The 21,530-nt window shown below is 54.4% G+C and overlaps 5 protein-coding genes across 5 annotated transcripts; 3 read left to right on the top strand and 2 right to left on the bottom strand.

Annotated features, from left to right (window-relative positions):
- Positions 1–1,684: 1,684 nt before the first annotated feature.
- PTSG_07136 (proteasome subunit beta type) lies at positions 1,685–4,021 on the top strand (the record flags this gene model as incomplete). The annotated part of the gene is made up of 8 exons (XM_004992496.1): positions 1,685–1,802; positions 2,019–2,095; positions 2,421–2,550; positions 2,761–2,844; positions 3,043–3,190; positions 3,378–3,494; positions 3,698–3,786; positions 4,009–4,021. The coding sequence occupies exons 1-8, from the start codon at positions 1,720–1,722 to the stop codon at positions 4,019–4,021; spliced, it is 741 nt and encodes a 246-aa protein (XP_004992553.1). The 5' UTR covers positions 1,685–1,719.
- Positions 4,022–4,188: 167 nt separating this feature from the next.
- Positions 4,189–6,795, bottom strand: PTSG_07135 (uncharacterized protein). Its single transcript, XM_004992495.1, has 8 exons — positions 6,465–6,795; positions 6,129–6,201; positions 5,899–5,983; positions 5,648–5,701; positions 5,320–5,406; positions 4,979–5,061; positions 4,764–4,803; positions 4,189–4,633 (listed from the first exon to the last, which is right to left on the bottom strand). The coding sequence occupies exons 1-8, from the start codon at positions 6,705–6,707 to the stop codon at positions 4,555–4,557; spliced, it is 744 nt and encodes a 247-aa protein (XP_004992552.1). The 5' UTR covers positions 6,708–6,795; the 3' UTR covers positions 4,189–4,554.
- A 483-nt stretch (positions 6,796–7,278) lies between these two features.
- Positions 7,279–9,867, top strand: PTSG_07134 (uncharacterized protein; the record flags this gene model as incomplete). Its single annotated transcript, XM_004992494.1, has 1 exon — positions 7,279–9,867. One exon carries the CDS (start codon positions 7,279–7,281, stop codon positions 9,865–9,867), a length of 2,589 nt encoding a protein of 862 aa, XP_004992551.1.
- A 535-nt stretch (positions 9,868–10,402) lies between these two features.
- Positions 10,403–17,756, top strand: PTSG_07133 (uncharacterized protein). Its single transcript, XM_004992493.1, has 20 exons — positions 10,403–10,551; positions 10,779–10,863; positions 11,105–11,233; positions 11,516–11,644; positions 11,926–12,063; positions 12,444–12,714; positions 13,092–13,153; positions 13,282–13,350; positions 13,563–13,871; positions 14,022–14,150; positions 14,364–14,440; positions 14,644–14,698; positions 14,851–14,979; positions 15,208–15,339; positions 15,603–15,795; positions 16,033–16,097; positions 16,265–16,347; positions 16,596–16,644; positions 16,929–17,131; positions 17,393–17,756. Exons 1-20 carry the CDS (start codon positions 10,420–10,422, stop codon positions 17,534–17,536), a joined length of 2,583 nt encoding a protein of 860 aa, XP_004992550.1. The 5' UTR covers positions 10,403–10,419; the 3' UTR covers positions 17,537–17,756.
- Positions 17,757–17,820: 64 nt separating this feature from the next.
- Positions 17,821–20,944, bottom strand: PTSG_07132 (uncharacterized protein). Its single transcript, XM_004992492.1, has 5 exons — positions 20,007–20,944; positions 19,625–19,719; positions 19,291–19,386; positions 18,773–19,093; positions 17,821–18,536 (listed from the first exon to the last, which is right to left on the bottom strand). The coding sequence occupies exons 1-5, from the start codon at positions 20,728–20,730 to the stop codon at positions 18,072–18,074; spliced, it is 1,701 nt and encodes a 566-aa protein (XP_004992549.1). The 5' UTR covers positions 20,731–20,944; the 3' UTR covers positions 17,821–18,071.
- Between the last annotated feature and the right edge of the window lie 586 nt (positions 20,945–21,530).

Here is a 21,530-nt window from a genome sequence, read left to right as displayed (position 1 = left end):
GGGCGTGGGACGCGTGTATCAATCGCAGGAAGCAAAACACCGCGTGAAAAGCAGGGCCAACTAACGACTAGATGACAGGGTGAAGAAGGCAAGGAGCGAAGGAAGGAGCTAGTTAGTGACGGTCTGGCTAAGCGTCTGTCTGTCTATGTGCCTGTCTTTGTGGGTTGTTGCCAAAGGGCCAGCCCCAAGGTGAGTTCCAATCAACAAGCAAGAAAACAAGGACGACGGCAAGGGGGAATGTACAATGTAGATCGCGATACAACACAGGGTACAAAACAACAACAAGGTGTGCCGAGTACGTCGCACGGAACCGAGACAAACAAACAAGTAGCGAACAAAATATGAAGAACAGAGATACAGATGCCCTGCAGCCTCTTCCTTCACTTGGAAACGACACACACACTCACAACACCACCGCCACCACAACAACAAACTAGGGCAACAGCGGCGCACGCAGGGTGCGGAATCAACTGACTGGCGTGGTTTTGGCTGGTTGTGGGGTCCGCAAACGCGTGCAGCAGCAGCAGGTCTTGAGGTTCGATTGATGTACAGAGGGAGGGAGGTGATGACGGCGAAGGCCGGCGTGTCACCACCGAGAGAAGGCGGGCGCTTAAGGAGGGCGAATCGAAGAAGGGGAAGAAGGGGAAGAAGGGGAAGAAGGGGAAGTTACGAAGGGAAAACAAGGCAGCAAGGAATGGAAAGGAGAAAAGAAGAGGGGGAACAAACCAAATGGGCAACGCTGGGGAAAGGGTGGTTGCGCGTGCGGGTGGTGTTGGGCTGGTCCGAAACGCGTGTGCGACAAAGGGAAAGGTTTGCACACGCGAACGTCAGCCGTTGGGTCGATCGAGGTTCTCGTGTCACAAGAAACGACGGGTCACCGCAGCAAAGATGATGTCCTGTTGCTCACCAAGTTGTCAAAGCAACAAAGGTGGCGCGGGTGCTTTTCCCCAAGAAGCACCAAGACAAGCGCTGGCGCGAGCCAAGCACAGACCCCCGGAAAGGGCGGCGGGAAGCCTGAATGGAAAAGAATGTGTCACTTGGAGATGAAGGAAGGGAGGAAAAGAGGGAGGAAAAGAAGTTACACAGAGACGGAAAGGAAAGAGAGGGGCTTTTGTTTCAATCCCAACACCCACGCAAAGACACACAACACACCAAGTTGCTGCTGGTGTTATCTAGAGGTGTGCGAGTCTCCAACACCAAGACGCCACACACCCACAAGCAACAACGCAACAGCACGAGGCACGGGGGTGGGTGAAGCAACAACGCCGCCACCACCCAATATGATGGTCGAAAAACCACAGAAGGAGAGAAGGCGAAGAAGGGGTGGCGTGCGTGTGTGTCGTTGGAGCGGTGCGGGGATAGAAAAGACACGACAATTCAACCAAGATACAACTAATAGTCGTTCAGGCGACAATACAGAGGGCACAAAAAACCGCAGACACAAAAGCAGAAGAAAGAAGCAAGAAGCAAACAACCGTTCTCTTGTTCGCTCGGGCACACACACACACACACAGATCGACGACACTTGTTGTGTTTGTATCCCCCAGGCACACATCGACACACACCACACCACACGCACACACACTCACACGCACGTACACAGCAAACACAAGGGACATTATGTCTTCGTTCCCTCCTGCACCTCCTCTGTGGTCTGGTGGCCCTGCGCCCGGTGCTCTTTACTTGAGCACATTGACTGGTCCAGCGTCGACATCTTCCATGTCGACAGGATGGATGTCACAGACGGCGCAACCGCGCGCCCCTCAGCCCCAGGCAGGCGAGGACGCACGGACCCGCACTATGTACGCTTACTGTGTGTGTATAGGTGTGAGTGTGTGCGTGATGTGTGGATGCGTGTGAGTGTGAAGTGCGTGATGTATGTGGTGCATTTGTTTTTGCTTTTGTTTGGTGGACATGAACACGACACTGATTCCGGTTTCGCATGAACGTGTTTTGCACCGCTTGACCGCCCTTGCTGTTCTTGCTGTTCTTGGATATCAACTTTGCTTCTTTTGCAGGCGACCCATTGTCACGGGTACGAGCGTTCTGGGCATCAAGTTTGATGGCGGTGTGGCCATCGCAGCAGATACCCTCGGTGAGAGTGCGGGTGTGCGTGGGTGTGGGGTGCGTCCACGTGTATGTGTGACATGTTTTTGCTTTCGTGTGTGTGTAGGTGTGTGTGTGTGTGTGTGTGTGTGTGTGTGTGTGTGTGACATGTTTTTGCTTTCGTGTGTGTGTATGTGTGGTTACATTATGTTTGCACTTGTGTACATTGGTTTTCGTGTGCACATGTGCCCGTACGCACATATGTGTGCGGAAGAGTGTTGGTTCCCCCTCTTCCTCTCGCCCTCCCCCCGAGCCTAACCATTTCTCACACACCAAACGGTACATGTGTTTGTGCATGAACCACACAACCACAGGCTCGTATGGATCTCTCGCCCGCTTCCGCGAGATCTCTCGTATGTGCAAGGTTGGCAACCAGACGGTGGTTGGCGGCGGCGGCGACGTTGCTGACTTCCACATGATCCGTGACCTCCTCAACACGCTCGAGTGCGTTTTTCCTGTGGTGGTAGTGCTTGGTATTGGTTGCTGCTGTTTGCTGCTGTTTGCCGGTGCTGTTCAAGAGCTCTTCCATCCCTGTTCCATCTGCCATCGCTTCAACACATTGTCGCTCGTTGTGTGGCTTTCTTCCCTCGCATCTCAACCCGTTTCCTTTGTGCATGTGCGCATGTATACACATGTGTGTGTGTGTTTATTCAGGATTGAGAACCGCGAGTATGAGGATGAGCATGACATCAAGCCACAGGCCGTCCACACATACCTCACCCGCGTCCTCTACAACAGGTGTGTAATTGTATGTATGTGTGTGTGTGTGCGCGAGATGTGACAACTCGTGACACCAGCAACTCGTGGCACTCAACCAACGCCTCCACGCGCACTAACGCTTGGCCGCCTTGCCTCATCACCACCACCACCACCACCACCACCACCACCACCACCACCACCACTTGCTCCACTTTCCACTTTCCAACACTCAACCAGGCGTTCGCAGATGAACCCGCTGTGGAACACGGTGCTGGTTGCCGGTATGCAGGATGGGGAGCCGTATCTCGGGTACACGGACAAGCTCGGCGTCGCCTACCAGGAGAGCACCCTCGCATGCGGTTACGGCGCATACATCGCCCTCGGTGTGTGTGTGTGTGTGTGTGTGTGTGTGTATGCGTGGTGTGTGTGTGTGTGTGTGTGTGTTTGTGTGTGCTTGAGCTTCTCGTGTCATCAATGGTACCTTCTTCGCAGTACAGCCCATCCCTAAACATACACACACCCTTCCACCTCTCCAACACTCACCCCCCCCCAAACTTCCACCAAATCATCAGCCGCTGCTGCGGGAGGTGGCTGACAAGGGCGAGCCCATCACGAAGGACGCTGCCGTGGCCCTGCTGCAGAAGTGCCTCAAGGTCCTCTGGTACCGCGACGCACGCTCCCTCAACCGCGTACGTGTCCACAACGCATGGGTCTATGCGTGCATGTCTGCGTGTATGCGTGCACGTTGGCTGAGATGTATGTCAGTGTTTGTTGTAAGATGCTGCTATTGTGCTGCTGCTGCTGCTGCTGCCCCTCTCCATCTCTTGCATTAGTGGTGCTCACCACGCCTTGCCTCTTCCCTCCCTGACACATGCTGGTGATGCATGTTCAGTTTGAGATTGCGACGGTGACGGCAGAGGGTGTGGACATCTCTGCCCCGCAGTCTTCCGAGTCCGACTGGGGCATCGCCTCCATGGTCCGGTGAGTACATGCACATGCATATGCACATGCGCTGGGTTTGTGGAATGGTTGGCGAGATGTTTGTGCATGCATGCACGCCACGCATGGGCGAGCGGGTGAGCGGGCGAATAAGCAAGCACAAGTGTCCTGAGATTTCTCCCACATATCCTCACACACACACACACACATACGCACACACACATATGCGCGCGCGCACACACACACACACACATGCACCTATAGCGGCTACGAGTGAGTGGACATGGCCTTAGCCACCACGGCAGCAACGCGCCGTCTGATGTGATGCTGTGCTGTTGTTGGTCGCACAATGTGTCTCTCTCGCTTCTCCTCCTCCTCTTCCTCTTGTTTCTCGTCGTCTGACGTGTGCGCTTGTGTGTTTGCGTGTTTGCATGCAGCGTATTGGTTTGTTCCGTTTCCCACACGGCGCGTGCGTTATTGTCCATGTTGGTGTTGTTGTCGTCAGTTCAATACAATGCGGTGCACAGTCCAGCAGCACGCGAAGCAAGGAAGAAGAAGTACAAGTTGGAAATTAGGAGCGGGGGTGGGAAGTGGAACAAGCCAGAGCGAGAACAGCTGGAGTCCCAACCAAAGAAATCAAGCAAATGAGCAAACAAGCAAACGATCAATCGAGCAAACGAGCAAACAAGAAACAAGCAACTCGTGTACGCCTTCCCCGGGTCTTTCGCATCAAAATGCCATGCACACCATCACATCATGCCATCTCATGGTCCAGTTGTCACATGATGGCACCGCACCATCATGTCGCCCTCAGTACCACGACTCGCCGTTCCTCCACTTTGTAAACGCGACGCGGAAGCGGTCAACCATCCCGCCAACGCCAGCAGGCCTGAGGTAGGTGTGTGTGTGTGTGTGCGTGCGTGCGTGTGTGTGTGCGTGTGTAAGAGAGGTGCACATTTGATCATGAATGGTATCATGCACACAGCATCCACTCACAAGAGCATGCATCTCACGCTCACCTTGCGTCCACTGTGTACTCAATATCACCCTCGCCGTTGTCTGCGTATTGATACGAGTGCACATGCACAGTGCAAGTCCATGAGCAGTATGCAGGTGTCAGCATCCCGCGGTGTCTGTTCCACCATCCACATTCAAACACAACACAATACAACACAGCACATCACAACACAACACGAACAGAAACACATGCACCAGCACAATACACGACACGTACCGTATGCGTAATAGTCGAGGATGTAGCGGACCTCTTTTCCGCACCGGTCCACCGTCCAATCGTGGCGGTCAAACGGTTTGTACCTGGCAGCGGGTGTGTGTTGGGGGGGGGGCAGAGGAAAGGGGCATGAAAGGGGTGTCAGGACGACTTGTAGACGTATGTGTGTGTTAGGGTTGGCACGCACGTGGTTTTTGACTGAATACGTGTGTTTTTGTGTACACGTATGTTTGGGTACGCATGCAGTATCATGGTTGCATATGCAGCCACCACCACCACCAGCAGCAGCAGCACCACCACCACCTACTCCGTCCCCCTCACCCGGTGACATTGCACTTACGCACCCAAAGAGTGTCTTGAGGATGCGTGCCTTTGGGCTGTAAATACCGTCCTTGCCCTCAAACCGCGCCAATGTCACATTCGGGCACTCCCTGCCAAAACACACGACGACGTGCATGTATCAATGGTTGTAAGCATAAAAGCAGCAACATGCGCGAGTGTGTGTGTGTATGTGTGTGTGTGTGTATGTGTGTGTGTCTGTGTGTTTGCGTGTGTGTGTTTGCGTGTGTGTCTGTGTATGAGCATGTATGTGTTTGCGTGTGTGTGTGTGTTTGCGTACGGACTTAACACTGCTTGCACCTCTGCAGATGCGTGCGTGCATGTTCGACTCACTGCTGATGCAGCCGCTCGTATTCCATGACCGCCTTCCACGAGAAGTCTGTGACCCTGAGACGCATTGCGAGAGAACGACGATGCATGAGTCACGGGAGTAGGTTGACACAGGGGCATGCATGCTTGTGTCTGCACACGTTCCCATTCGAACCACACACACACACACACACACACACACACACACACACACACACACACACACACACACACACGATGCAGGCAGTGGTGTGGGCAGCCCTTGCAGTACTGACATTTCGTGCACTTGGGCGACGACGAGGGCATCCTCGTAGTCAATGGGTTTGTCCTTGCGCTTCAATGCACGGAAGAGCTGGTGTGCTGCATGCCAGACGAAGTACCAAACAACACAAAAACAAGTCTGAGTTGTACCTTAAACAAGCACAACCACACACAACCACACAGGCAGAGGCAGGCAGACAGACACACAAAGACACACACACATGAACAAGACACTTCCGGGCACCTGAAGGGTTGAGCCACGCTTTGCCATCGTCCGAGTTGCCACGACCTGCTGCTGGGATGACAGAATCCGGCACCTGTGTGGAATAAAACGTGGTGTGCACGCGCCCAACAGTGAGAGCCACGTGCAATTGTTCTCACAGGCATACACATGTCCGTCCACTCACAGCACTCGACACACAATCCTGCAGTCCACACACACACACACACACACACACACACACACACACACACACACACACACACACACACACACACTCTCTCTCTCTCTCTCTCTCTCTCTCTCTCTCTCTCTCTCTCTCTCTTACACACACTTACACACACACACTCACACACACACCTGATCGTATGGGTGGTCTGACTCCTTCACCTCCACTTTCACTGCCGCGTGATCCAGGTTGATGGGCCTGTCCGGAGTGTCTGGCGGCTCTGTTCGCGGCTGTTGCTGCTGCTGCTGGTGCTGCTGTTGTTCTTGCTGCTGCTTGTCACCGCGCTTGTGAAGCACAGGACAGCCACCAGACAGCAGTCCAGCTGCCTTTCCAGTGCTACTGCTACCGCTGCTGTTGCTGCTGCTCTCACTCATCGTGGCTTGGTGTTGGTCCGTCGTGTGTTGTCGTGCGTGCAATGCCCCTGAAATCCACGTGTGTGGTCTAGACTGAATTCAGTTGACGATGGAATGCACTGCAATACGTCCTGTCGTGACGGTTTGTTTATTTTGATTGTTGTTTTTTTCGTCTGCTGCGTTGGGTGTGTGTTGGCGGTGGTTGTTGACAATTACGCGGCTCGAGCACGTCAGCAGCACAGCAGCGCGGAGATCAACGTTCGTTCGTTTCGTCGACACTTTCCCCCTCAACACAAACCAAACCAAGCATCAAGACCCACCTGTCCCCGCCCGCACACGCACACACGCACACACGCACACGCACACACACTCTCTTGTTGGCCTCCACCTGCGTTCGCAAGTTCATTCATTCATTCACACCTGGACTCGCGCTGACGAACAAGCAAGCAAGGGGCGACAGAAGCAGCCAAGCAAGGCAGGAAGGAAGCGGCCAACAACAACACACAGACACACAGACACACACACACACACACACATACACATACACACACACACACACACACACACACACACACACACACACAGACACACGATGGCGCAGACAGTTGAGTGGGTGAAGGTGTCGCTGGGCGACGACCTGCGCCGCATGCGCGTGAGCCAGACATTCGAGCAGCTGCGGTCGCGTGTGCAGGAGGCGTTCCACCTCGCAGGCACCGCGTTCACCCTCAAGTGGGTTGATGAGGACGGCGACCTCATCACCCTTGCCGACGACACAGACCTGATTGCCATGCTGGCGCACCCAAAGGCGTGCGTTCGCGCATATGTGCAGCTCGATGGCAGCGGCAACGACGCAGGCCCAAGCTCATCGCCTTCCCGCCGCGGCCACCGCAAGAGCGACCACAAGAAGAAGGACAAGAAGGAACACAAGAAGAAGGAACACAAGAAGAAGGAACACAAGAAGAAGGAACACAAGAAGAAGGAACACAAGAAGAAGGAACACAAGAAGAAGGACAAGGAGCGCAAGCACACTCAGAAGGAACGCGGGCAGGCCAAGCATTCTCCTGGTGTCCGTGATGCTGAGGAGCAAGACCACGGCCCACACTCTGCCGGCCCTTCGAGCCACACAACGACGGTCACTTCCACTCAGGCACCGACCACCACGAGCACGACAACAACCACGACATCCAGGGCTTCCGCCAGCGCCAGCACGCCCGACGGCAACGTGGTGTCCATCGACGTGTCTGGGGAGGCGCCGTTTCAATCGCTGATTGAGGCAACGGAGCAGCTCATCCGGCAGTACACGGGCATGAGCGGGTCTGTGGAGGTTCGCCTCGACCAGCCCGCCACCCGTTTCGTCCCACAGCAGCAAGAGGAAGAGGAAGAGGAGCAAGAGGAGCAGGAGGAGCAAGAGGAAGAGCAGGTGGCCACGTTTGAGGTGCACGAGGTGGAGGCCCACGAGCAAGCCGAGCCCCAAGTATCGCAGCAGCAGCAGCATGAGTATGTGTTTGTGGAATTCCCTACTGACGACGACGATGATGAAGATGATGAAGAAGGTTTGGACGTGGATGCGGATGTGACGCCGCGTGTGGAAGCGATTGTGCTGGAGACTGCCACTCCAGAGCCAACCCAGACAACAACAGAGGCACCGGCAACAATGACCGCATCCAAGGACCTCCTCGTCTTCTCCACCCACAACGACGACGACGACGACGACGATGAGAATGATGGCGACGACGGCCGTGCTGTGGACGAGGGTGATGCTGGGCTCGACCGGCTCATCGCTGCTGCGCTGGCTGAAGCAAAGGAGGAGGATGCATCGTCGCGTGGCTCCTCTTCATCATCCGATGACGATGACTTGGAGATTGTCTCCACTGCAGATGTGCTTGCAAGCATCCAGGCTGAGCACGAGCAGCAGGAGGAGAACGACAACCAAGGACAAGGCGACGACGGCAGCGCTGTGCCTGCAGGCAGTGATGATGGGGAAGATGACTCTGCTTCCTCGTCGTCCGACAGCGACTACAACGAAGGGTTTGAGCTGGTGGACGTGCCAACAGCCCAGCAGAGCCACAACCGCGATGATCACATGGATGAGGACGAAGACGAGGATGAGGATGCGGGTGAGGTGATCATGATGGCTAACGTGCCAGCAGACCAGCTACAGCAGCAGCAGCAGCAGCAGCGACGCGACGAGGAGAAGAACCAGACATCAGCAGCTGTGACCACCTCTTCGACCCTGCTGCCACCACCAGGCCCTGTCTCAAGCTGGCCAACCTTTGTCCCATCCTACCACAAGCAACAGCAGCAGCAGCAGCAGCAGCAGCAGCAGCAGCAGTCTGGCGCTGCAACGCGCCCGCGGGCCAGCACAGCCCCATCCACAACGCAGCCGCCAGCAACGACGACGACGACGACAACGACGACAACAGAGGACAGGCGGAGTGAGGAGGGGAAGGAGGAGCAGCAGAGGTCATCAGCGCCAACCTCGGGCACGTCCTCTTCCCTGTATCCGCTGCTGCCGCCGCCTGTACCCATGGTGCACACGACCCGCCACCAGTCCGCCCACACCCAGCACCACCAGAGCCATCAGAGCCATCAGAGCCATCAGAGCCAGCACCAGCAGCACCACCAGCAGCACCAGTGCGCCAGCGTGAATGGCCCGAGCGGTGATGTGCGTCCGCAGTCGTCATCATCGTCAGCAGTGTGGTGCCCATCACCCTCATCATCATCGTCGTCGGCGTCGTCATGGAACACGGTCTCGGCACCGGCTCCCGCGTATGACCTGCGCAATGCGTTTGCGGCCCTGTTTGCACCAGACCAGACGCCAGCGCCAATCAACCAGCAGCACTCCACGCACCACTACCAGGCAGTGCAACAACAACAACAACAACAACAACAGCAACAACAACAACAACAGCAGCAGCAGCAGCAGCAGCCAGCGAAGAGAGTGCATTGGGGAGCGACACCAAGCTACCACACCCATGCGCGGGACCAATATGCCCAACCGCCGGCGCCGGCACAGGTGTCACGTCGGCCTCGCATGCCATCTGGCTCCACGGCATTTGACCGCCAGCTGAGCCAGCTTGTGGCCATGGGCTTTGATGAGCGCAAGCACCGCCTGATCCAGCGCCTGCGCCGCCACAAGGGCGACGTGGCCGCCGTTATTGACGACATTGTCAGGCAGTGATGGTTGTGCGTGTGTGTGTGTGTGTGTGTGTGTGTGTCGTGTATTGTTGTGTGTGTGTGTCGTGTATTGTTGTGTGTGTGTGTGTGTGTGTGTGTGTGTGTGTGTGTGTGTGTGTGTGTGTGTTCTGTTGTGTCTGCCTAACTGCGTTGTTCTCTGATGCTCTTGCTTGCTTGTTTGCTTGTTTGTTGCTTGCTGCGTTTTTGAACGCGTGTTGTTCTGCTTTGTTTTCGATTCAACGAACACCCCCCCCCCTAACTGCCGCTTTTTCTTGATCCTAACCTGTAACGCAACCGTGACCCTCTCACGTAAAATAACCAAAACGAAGCCGAGATGGGCATGAACTGGAGGAGAACAAACAGGAGGAGGAGGAGGAGGAGGAGGAAGAGGAGGAACGAATGGGGAAGCATATACACAGACACATACACAGACACACACACACACACACACACACACACACACACACACACACACACACACACACACACACAAGCAGTCGTTGCTGGGTGCGGAATATTTGTGTGTATTTTTAGCCAAATTTCAGCAAACCGGACAATGGAGAGTGGCAGCGGAGATGGCAGCGAAGATGGAGCGGTGCCGGTGGCAGGGGATGACCAGCTACAGGAGTTGAGGGAACGCATTGGCAGGCAGATTAAGCTCGACGGCACCATCATCGACGCCATCAAGGTGTGTGTGCATGTGTGTGCGTGTGTGTGTGTGTACTGTGTTGCGTGTGTGTGTGTGTGTGTGTGTGTGTGTGTGTGTGTGTGTGTGTACTGTGTACTGTGTTGCGTGTTGTCTTTTTGTTTGTGTGTGTTTACATGTGTGTTTACATGTGTGTTTACATGTGTGCGTGTGCACATTGCAGTTCACTTGCCCTTTTGGGGTTTGTTGCTTCTGCCACATACGTCCAGGGCATGACGGGGATGCTGTCAGAGCGGTCGCCGCACATCTGCTCTTGGGGTTGTCGTGCAGTCATGAATGTTGCACGCAGTGACGGTGAGTTTGGGACATTGTTGGTTGTGAAGAGATGCAAGGGCCAAGTGAATGAAATCTCAGTGAACGCGAACCAGGAAGCAAATGGCTTTTACTTTCCACTCTTCCTTGCCCTGTCTCCACCACGGACTGCACTCCATCTTTTGAAACTCAAACCTCACCCATCACATGCACACACATGCACATGCACACACATGCACATACACATCCACACACGTGCACTCACCCATTTACGCGCTCACAGTTCAAGATGTGCCGGCTCTGCAAGAGCTGAATGCCCTGGAAGCCGTGCTGCGGTGCATTCGCCTGCATCCGCAAGATGAGAGCGTACTCACCAGCGCGCTCGGTGCCCTTCGTTACCTCTTTGCAGCTGGTTCGTATTTCTTTGCATGAACGCATCGTAATGTTGTGTCGTGATGGTGTGTTGCGGTGCTGTGTGTCGGTGGGTGTGCGCTTGACATTTGTGTGGTATTTCTTCGTCTTGTAGCTTTATGTGCTGTACTGTGTTGTTGCATGATGCTGTGTAGCCTGTGGGTTCTCCCACAAAACCCTTGCGTTCCCTCGCCACGTCACTTCGTTCGTCCATCGCGTCCACACTCACTGTTCCGTCACGCGCGCAACCACCCTTGTGCCTCCCTCCCATCCTCCACGACAGACGTGTGTGCGCAGCTGTTTGATGCAAGCATGGCCGCCGTGCTGGTGGTGGCGGTACGGGAGCACGGGTCCGATAAGCCCATCATTCTCGAACACGCCAGCGGCTGCTGCTCCGCCCTTTCCAACACAGGTACGCTACACCAAGTGCCACTGTAATTGCACTCGTGTTCGATGCTGCTGCTGCTGCTGCTGTTGTTGTTGTTGTTGTTGTTGTTGTTGTTGTTGTTGTTGTTGTTGTTGTTGTTGTTGTTGTTGTTGTTGTTGTTGCTGTTTAAGTTGTGTATTATGAAGGCACTAAGTCATAAGCAGAGGTCAACACACGCCCAGCTTACAGTCAAACCATTGTTCTGCCCCGTCTTACCCTTCGCGTTGCTGCACTCCCATCCTGTCTGCCTCCGATTTTCATTCTAGGCGAGGGCCGAACCATGCTGGGCGACAGCGGGGTGCTTGAGGCCATATTGGGTGCTGCATCACACCACCTCACGGACGAGCCGACACCAGCGCTTCGAATGGCCATCGCTGCCGTTGCTGCAATGTGCCAGAACCACGGTCAGTGATGAATACGAAGCACACGCGTGCATCTGTGTGTGTGTGTGTGTGCGCGCGAGTGCTTGTTTGTTTGTTTGTTTGTTTGTTGTTGAATGCCTTTGTTGATTCTGACATTGTGCACATGTTTGCACAATTTTTCAGCGCATTCTAGTACACCGACAATGTGACACCACACACACACACACACACACACACACACACACACACACACACACAGACACACAGACAGACACACAGACAGACACACAGACACACACACACACACACTCGCACATATTCACACGCATTCACACCACACACACACATTCACACACATTTATGCACACACATTTACACACGACGAACACGTACCCCTGACCACCACCATCACTGCACGGCAGACGGCAACAGCGGGCGTGCGGAGACCAACGGCGGCCTGCCGCTGTGTCGCAATGTCCTCTTCAAATACACGGCCCATCCCGACACCCTCGCAGCCGTGTTCACCCTGCTCGAGTGTCTGTCAACCCGCGACTCGTTCCGCGAGTGTGTGCGCACGGAGCACCTGCTGCCTGCGGTTGTCGCTGCGCTGACCGCCCACGCTGCAACGCACGTGTCGCTGGCGGAGTCAGGGTGCAGGCTGGTTGCTCGCCTCGCCCAGTCCGAAGAGAACAGGTACGCTGCTGCTGCTGCTGTACTGCGCGATGTAGAAAAGGAGGAGAGGGAGGGGGACGAAGGAGGATGAGGGTGTGTGTATGTGTGTGAGTGAGAGGGGGTGAGTGAGAGAGTGTGTGTACGTGTGTGTGTGTGTGTACGTGTACGTGTGAAGATGGGAGGTGACAGACTGGCACGCACAGAGTCACACGCACACACAACGAGAGGGAGGAAGAGAGAGGAAGGCAGGTTTGGGTGGTCAGTGTTGCGGGCAACGGGGGGGGCGGTGGTCATCGATCGTTGCTAACCACGACTCGCCTCCGCGTCGTGTTCGTCCTCGATATATGGCTCTTTGCACTCAAAACCACTCGGTGCCGTTGGTGTGGTGCAACGTACAGAGTGCAGCTGCTGATTCTGAACATTCTCCCCGTCATCATTGATGTGCTCGAGATCCACAAAGGTGCGAAGGGGGCTGTGTGTGTGTATACCTTTTCATATACTTTGCGCTTACATGCACCGTCTGCCCTTTGCTGCGCTGCCTTGTTTCTCTTTCGTAACCCGTGCTGGCTTTGCCGTGTGTGACCACAGACCACACGGATGCGATTCTGTACGCGTGCTGGGCCATTGTTGAGCTGGCCGTCTCCAATTTCCCAGAAGGTTTGCATGCACGCGCACACTGCCGCACACACTTGTGCGAGTTGGTCACTTGCACCACTTGTGAACACATGCTGGCGTCCCTGCACACGCATAAACACACACACACACACACATACACACACGCATGTACACACGCATGTACACACACATGCACACATACACACACATACACACACATACACACACAATCGATTATCCTCACACACGTGCAGAAGGGGAGGAGCACGACACGCTGGACGAAGACGACGACAGGGGCGAACGGGCGGATTCGGGGCCGCAAGGAGAGGAGAGCGCGAGCGTTTTAGGCCTGGCCTCGCCACGTTTTTCTGTCGTCAGCGGTCCTTTTGAGGGCCCCACTACCTACGAGCCGGATGACGAGGACATTTCAGTGCTGTCGGAACATGAGCAAGCATTTGAAGACGTCATCACCTCCATTTTGAAGAACATGAAGCAGCACAAGGACAAGGCAGACGTGCACCGATACGGCACCCTTGCCCTTGAAAACCTCGCAAGCAGATCAGGTTCCGTGTTCGCGTGTGCATGTTCGCGTGTGCATGTTCGCGTGTGCATGTTCACGTTCGTGTGATTTTCCCACATTTCTACGTTTGCTTTCCTCCCATCTCAAGCCTCACTTTGCAATCAACAAACACACACACACACACACACACTAGAGCGTTTGCGTGTTGCAATTGCTGTGAAGAACGGTGTGCACATCATCATCATCGGCATGAAGCATCACATGAAGGAGCCACATGTTCTCGCAAACGCAGCGCACGCCCTCGCCGTCCTCGCAGCAGACGGTGAGAGAGAGAGAGAGCTTGTGTGTATGTGTGTATGCTCGTGTGTATGCTTGTGTGTACGTGTGTACTTACGCGTAGAAGCGTGTGCATGCACGCGTAGATGCACATGTGTGTGCAGTGTGCAGTGTGACTTACGCGTGCTATTGACAATCATTTGACCGCTGCCATTGTCACGCCTGTTCCTGGTTGTTCGCATTCATTTCGTCCTTGCAGATGAGAAGATGCATCGCCACATCACCATGATACGCGGCATCAACTACACGCTCAAGGCCATGGCCATGCACCCAGAGGTGTGGAATATGTGTGTGTGTGTTTGCACGACTGTGTGGATGTTTCCGCAACTGTGTGGATAAGCGTGTGGATGGATGTGGTTCATGTGGAAGTGGGAGCGAGGTGCATCTTGCACGTGCCTGCATGCACACGTTCGCTCACTCAACATAAACTTAACTGTCATGTTGCTGGCGATTCTGTTATTGCGCAATTGTGATTGCAGGAGGAGGATGTTCAGTTCAACGCCTGCCGTCTCCTTGCAAACCTCTGCCTCACACGTACGCCGATTTGGGGATTTTTCCCCTGTAACCCCCCCCACCCATTCTTGTGTGCTCATGTACGTTCCATGATTTATCTCTATTCGCTCATTCCATTTTCATCATCACCACCACCACCACCACCACCACCACCACCACCACCTTCACGGCAGCGGAGGTGTGCGAGGAAGCGATGCGACAACACGCCGCCACAATGTGTCTGAATGCCCTTGATCGCCACCGCTCAAACTTCGACGTACTCGTGTACGGCTTTCGCCTCCTGGAGAACCTGTCCACGCAAGGTGCGCAATTAGTGGAGAGAAACGATCGTGCAGCGGGGCGTGAGTTGCACGCATGGATGGATGTCACTTCACATATACATGGGCGAGACTGTTTTCACTCACCCAAATACACACAAACAAATACACAAACAAACAAACAAACAAACAAACAAACAAACAAACACACATACATACAAACATAATATTTTCAAACACGCGTACACCGTGCACCCCTTCTTGCTGCCACAGCTGCCGTTCGCAAGCAGCTGCAGGAGGACGGGCGGGCGCTGCGCATATGTCTGGACGGACTCAAAGCGCACGCGAGCGACGCGGACCTGCAGATATCCGGCATTCGCTTGCTCGAACGCCTCTCCTTCAACGGTGGGCCGTGCATGTGTCATGTTGCTTGCTTATGTGTCGTGTTGCTTGGTCATGTGTCGTGTTGCTTGGTCGTGTGTCGAGCTTGCCTCTGCACTTACACACACACATGCTCGCATGCTCGCATGTTCGCATGCTCACATTCAGATACACACATGCATGCACCTGGTGTCGTGCTTGCATGATTGCTTTTTCATGTCTGTTACACCGTTGACACATGCGAAACCCTCACGTCATTATCGGATGTGTTGGTTCACGGACGGCAGAAAACAACCACGTGGTTGCGAATTCCGCGTGTGTGAGCGCCGTTCTGTTTGCGCTTGAAATGCATTTGAAACTGGGCGATGTTGTTGCATCGAGCCTGTTCACGCTCAACAGCCTGGCGCTGAACGGAGCCAACAGACAGGCGATTATGGCCGCACACGGACACGAACTCCTAATGCTTGTCATCAAGCGATGGTGCGTGGTGCGATGCGTGACGTGATGTGACATGATGTCACAGCAGTGCAGGTTTCATCCATTGCTGCGTGCTGCTCTTTCGTCCAGGTCTTTGCTTCTTACCAACACTTCAAACTTCTTCTTCTTTGTGCGATGCTCGGTCACACACACACACACACACACACACATACATACACAAATGCATATTCGCACACACTCCTTCGTGTTGCGTTCTGCGACCACCACATGTCATCACAGGCGCCGGCGTGCTGATTTGCTGAAATACGCGTGCGGCGCCCTCAGCAACCTTGCATTCAAGAGTGGTACGGTGCATATTGTTGGTTTTGTTTGTTTGTATTGTGCGTGGCACGTTGTACACCTGACGCTCGCGCGTGTGTTGGTGTATGTGTGAGTTCGCCATGCATCGCTCAGTGCGACTGGTGTGCGTTCACACCACATCACGTTGCGTGTCTGCATGGGTCCCACACAGACAAGATCCGCCAGGCCCTGCTTGTGGCCGGCGTTGCAAAGGCCATGTGCGCACTCATTAAGGACAAGATTGACGAACCAGAGGTACGGTTCATTGTGTCAACATGGTGTGTGTGATTGTGTGTGATTGTGTGTGATTGTGTGTGATTGTGTGTGATTGTGTGTGATTGTGTGTGTGTGTGTGTGTGCGTGTGATTTGTGTGTGTGTGTGTGTGCGTGTGTTTGATTGCAATTGTATGCTGACGTCGTGTTGACGTGGGCGTGTGGGACTTGTGTACATGGTGTGCTCATGGGCACACCTCCGTTTGCCATTGCTCTTCTTGCCGCTTCAGGTGATTCTGCCGGCCTGCGCCGTTCTGCGGAACCTGTCGTCACACATCAGTGAGTTGAAGACAGAAGACGCAGATGCAGTCGCAGATCATGCTATTGCTTCTAATAATGCGAGATGCACTGTTGCTTTCAGTCGTTCAGCTTTGCAGCTCCAACACACACACAACAACAACAACAACAACAACAACAACAACAACAACAACAACAACAACAACAACAACAACAACAACAACAACAACACACACACTCACACACACACACACACACAACAACACACACACACACACACTCACACTCACACACTCACACACACTCACGTGCGCGCAACATGGCAGAATCGCACCGCAAGTCTGTGTACGATGCGGGTGCATTCGAGACGATGGCGACCGTGCTGAGCGAGCACGGTGCCGACACCACGCTCGTGTATTGGGCGTTTGGCGTCCTCAACAACATCTGCCGCGAGCCCGCCATCAAGCGTGAGGCCGTCCGTATTGGCTGGGTCGACAGGTGCACTGCAGCCATGAACCAGTTTGAAGAGGTGCGATGCTGGTGTGGCATGGTGTACAACAAGTGTATGCTGCGTTACACATTGCACCAGGCATGTTGGTCACCATTCACACATGCACATACAATTGTCTCTATGTCTGCTATCTCTTGCATGTCCCCATCTCACCGCGGAATGCACTCAATGTGCTTGTTCCACCAACCGACCCCGCTTCCCTCCCTTCCACCCCTCCCTTCTACCTTCTCCATCCCACACCCCATGCATTCCTTGACCCATGTGCTCCCTGGCGTGCAGACATCGCCTGCGTATCAGGCCGCACTTGAGCTGTGGACGCGCCTCCCAAAGCCAAAGAAGCACGACAGGAGTGGAGTGCGCGTCGAGACAACCCCTGATTCCGTCCAGGAGATGACGGGCGCTGAGCTGATGACCTTCGCGTGATGTTGTACTGCACACACACACACACACATATTCTGTCTCTGTCCCTCTCTGTCTCTGCCTCTCTCACTCACTCACACATACACACACTCTGTCTTGTTCGCTATTCGCGGTTCGCATGCGCTGTGTGTTCTAATTGATGACATGTATGGGCTGTTGCAGGTGTTATTCCGAACTTGTTTGTTTGGAGGGTGACATGATGGTTGAACGAAAGTAAAGGGTGCTTGTTTGTTTGCGAATCTGAAATGAACGATTGGCAGCAACGACGGTGGCGATGGTGGCGATGATGTGATTTGATTTTATGCCTTTTTGCTTGTTGTGTACAGTTCGTTACAGAAACAGAGAGGGAGCAAGAGCAAACCAAGAGAAAGAAAGCGAGAACGGAAATAGGTATGTTGGCTCGAAACAAAACCAGCCGTCAACACGTGCTGGTGATGTAGTATGCGCCATTCTGTACAGACAGGCAGGCAGACACACAGACACACACACGACCACACACACACACACACATACGCACACACACATACACACTACTACACTAGATAGTCTGGAGTGCGTGGGCATAAACGGCAGCAGCATCAAGCACGATCCCACGCAGGAAAAAAGCGCCACCAAGCGCAGACGTGCGCTGCCCAAGATGGAAAAAGCAGTTGGCACCTTCCAGTCCGCAGTCATCCACGGCACCGACCAGCACGGCGGAGAAGGTCTGGTCGTCCACACGCAAGTCGATACGAGTGCTGTCCACACTGACAGTGATGGTGTGCACGGTGCTGTCTGCAATGGCCACATCAAACCGCACGCTCTGCTGTGTGCGGAACCCCTGTGCTGCGTAGTAAAACGTCAACGCATTCGATGTGCTGCTGGAATACAGCGAAAAGTGCCGGAACCCTTGCCCGTCCGACTGTGCAAACAGGTAGCCGTTGTTGCCTGCAAGCTGCATCACCCGCATGCTGATGACGAACGTCGAGCCAAACCCGCCGTGATCCAAGATGCGCACGCCATTCTGCCATCAGGAACAGAAGCGGCGGAATGGATGGTGTGGATGGATGGATGGTGTGGAGGTGTGAGGATGACAAATGAATTTTGAGTGCGATCGAGTTAGAGGGAGCAGAAACAAGCAAAGTACATGCACACACATACAGACTCACAAAACAACAACAACAACAGCAACAACAACAACAGAAAGCGTCAACCAGCGGCAACCGCCTGTACTGCAATGCTCCAAAGCCACCAACGCACCGATCCATCGAGCGTGAGATCCCCTGTGAGCGAATTGTACTCGTCCTCAGGCGCGTTCGAGATTGTGGGAAGGAGGAGATTCGAAAACAGCCACAGCGAAGATGTCAACGATTGTGTGTCGCCAGCGGGTTCAACGCCACCGCGCCACGTGAACTGGAACATTTGTCCGCGGAACACGAACGCACCGCCGGTTGTGGAGGATCGCTGGCCAATGTAGAACACGCAATCCGGACCAGCGGCGCCGCAATCCACCACGGCCCCCGCGAGTGTGATGGTGTCATACTCTTCCTCGTCAACCGTCAAGTGCAACTCGCCCTGGCTCTGTTCAGGCGAAGACAACCAACAAAACACCAGCACCAGCAGCAGCAACAACAACAACACGCACAAAGCACGGAGCGTGTCAGATGTAGTCACACTGACTGTGTTTCTGGAGGGATAGGACGGCAATTCGATGGTAACACTTTCAACGCCCTTCACACACACACACGCACACAACAGCTTTCGTCAGCACACGATACCTGGTCGTTTGCAAAGACGACGGTGAGAAGGACTTGATGGAGTTGGCCGTCGGAGATGCTGACAGGGAGGTGAACAACCTCGCTGCCCGTGGTGTCCTGGCATGGGGGTGATATGGAGGAGGAGGAGGAGTGGTGTCAACAAATCGCATCGCGTATCATGCACGCAGGCAAGCATAAGCACTTCGGAGGCCTCGACGTACCATCACCCGAAAAACACTCACACCTTCTGGTCAAGTCTAAGTCATAGAGGTGCTCAACGTACACACACCCAAACACACGCATCGATGGCACCAAGACACCAATTCACTACATCCACCTTTCTCCCCTTACACACCGTGTGGTAGTAGAAGGACAGGCGATTCGAAGTTGAGCTCGAGTAGAGGCCATACGAGCGCTCATCCCCAGCGGCGTTCGTCTTGGCAAACAGGTCTGAGCGGCAACCAATCAAGGGAGGGTGGGGGAAAGTAGCGGGTGTGAATCACGACAAATAAGAGAAATCACTGGCCATCAGACACGACAAAAGCTCAGAACGACATCACACACACATATATTCACACACACACAGGCATATACACACAAAAACACAGGCACATTCACACACAAACACAGGCACATTCACACACAAACACAGGCACATTCACACACAAACACAGGCACATTCACACACACATAAATACACACACACACTCACAGACACATTCACACACCCGACTTACATCCGTTATCGTTGAGAGCCTGGCGCGCCGTGATGGCGATTGAAAACCCAGCGTCGCTGTCCGTGGGTGGATGGTTATCAACGCGCACAACGCCACCGCCAAACGACAGGCCACCGCCTGGTGCCGTGTCCACTGTCCCGAGCACCGTGGCGTTGGACGCAGATGGCGCAGAGGTGTCCAGCAGATTGAGGATTGACGACGTGCCATCGCTGCCAGTGGACGTTGTTGTGGGCGGTGCGGTCGTGCTTGCAGGCAACGGGGCCACGGGCGTGTCGAGCGCAACATTGGGAACCAAGAGGAGGCGTGAGATGGCGCCGATCCACGAGGTCGAGGCTGGGCCCACTTCAGCCCCGCGTGTGCCCACAGAGAGAACACATGCAGGGGAGAGCGGGTAGCACGGAGACAGAGAGGAAGCCAGCGTGGCGGTGGACTCAAAGTCCACTTCGCCAGCGTCGTCTGTGATGATGCAAGACACTTCCGTCTGCGACACGGCCAGCAGCAGATGACGACGAGACACGGCAGGCAAAATGTAGCTGAAGCGCACGCTCTGCTGCTCTCCGCTCAACGTGGTGTAGAAGAAGAGCAAACTTCCAGAGATGTCGCTGTAAAACACGGCAACGTAGCGAAGGCCGTTGCCGTCGGACAGAGACACCACGTAGCCAGCTGTCCCCGGGGCACGCTCGACGGTGGCCACGATGCTGAACACACTCTCCAGTTGGGGCATTCGAACAGCGGTCAGTCCGCGCGAGCCATCAAAGCCATACGCGCGCACAGTGGTGGCTGCTGCGGTGCGGGTTGAGAGCGGCGGAAATGCGTTGTCGTGATTGCTCGGATCCAGCAAATCAAACTCATCACCAACTTGCGTCGTCGTCGTCGTCGTCGTCGTTGTTGTTGTGGATGTTGTTGTGGATGTTGTTGTTGTTGTTGTTGTCGTCGTTGTTGTTGTTGTTGTTGTTGTTGTTGTTGTTGTTGTTGTTGTTGTTGTTGTTGTTGTTGTTGTTGTTGTTGTTGTTGTTGTTGTTGTTGTTGTTGTTGTTGTAGATGTTGTTGTAGATGTTGTAGTTGTTGTTGTAGATGTTGTAGTTGTAGTAGTAGTAGTAGTAGTTGTTGTTGTTGTTGTTGTTGTTGTTGTTGTTGTTGTTGTTGTTGTTGTTGTTGTTGTTGTTGTTGTTGTTGTTGTTGTTGTTGTTGCATCCATGAGAAAGTCAGACACAATGTGCACCACAACATCCGAGCCCATGTGATCGCCAGACACCACCGCAGCGTTGTTCACGTGCACACCGTCGGCTTGTTCCCTGCTGCGCACAAGACGACCGCCCATCGTTGCAAACACAGCGCCACTTCGAAGCTCATCAAGCTCGTGCACGCCATCTGCAATGTGGCCCCGCAGCAGCGCAACCGCCAGCGTGTTGTCCGACGGATCAAACAAATTGCTTTGCTCCTCGGGAGTGAGGGCAGAGAAGGCGGAGGATGACGGCACGAGCAGCGTCAAGTTGCGACGGCCGCGAAGCTCCGCGTCATACC

Source organism: Salpingoeca rosetta, assembly GCF_000188695.1.
Source record: "Salpingoeca rosetta unplaced genomic scaffold supercont1.16, whole genome shotgun sequence".
NCBI lineage: Eukaryota > Choanoflagellata > Craspedida > Salpingoecidae > Salpingoeca > Salpingoeca rosetta.
This window is presented reverse-complemented; position numbering and strand designations above follow the sequence as displayed.

Bases quoted from the DNA above. Each gene is read 5' to 3' on its own strand.
- PTSG_07135 (XM_004992495.1), bottom strand. From the start codon at position 6,707: ATGAGTGAGAGCAGCAGCAACAGCAGCGGTAGCAGTAGCACTGGAAAG. The intron at 5,702-5,898 runs GTCAGTACTGCA...AATGCGTCTCAG, and splicing joins GTCGCCCAAGTGCACGAAAT to GGTCACAGACTTCTCGTGGA. The intron at 4,634-4,763 runs GTGAGCGTGAGA...CACCTACCTCAG, and splicing joins GAGTACACAGTGGACGCAAG to GCCTGCTGGCGTTGGCGGGA.
- PTSG_07133 (XM_004992493.1), top strand. From the start codon at position 10,420: ATGGAGAGTGGCAGCGGAGATGGCAGCGAAGATGGAGCGGTGCCGGTG. The intron at 14,151-14,363 runs GTGAGAGAGAGA...TCGTCCTTGCAG, and splicing joins CGCCGTCCTCGCAGCAGACG to ATGAGAAGATGCATCGCCAC. The intron at 15,796-16,032 runs GTGCGTGGTGCG...ATGTCATCACAG, and splicing joins ATGCTTGTCATCAAGCGATG to GCGCCGGCGTGCTGATTTGC.
- PTSG_07132 (XM_004992492.1), bottom strand. From the start codon at position 20,730: ATGCCCCAACTGGAGAGTGTGTTCAGCATCGTGGCCACCGTCGAGCGT. The intron at 19,094-19,290 runs GTATCGTGTGCT...TCGCCTGAACAG, and splicing joins TCGTCTTTGCAAACGACCAG to AGCCAGGGCGAGTTGCACTT. The intron at 18,537-18,772 runs GTGCGTTGGTGG...TCCTGATGGCAG, and splicing joins ATCTCACGCTCGATGGATCG to AATGGCGTGCGCATCTTGGA.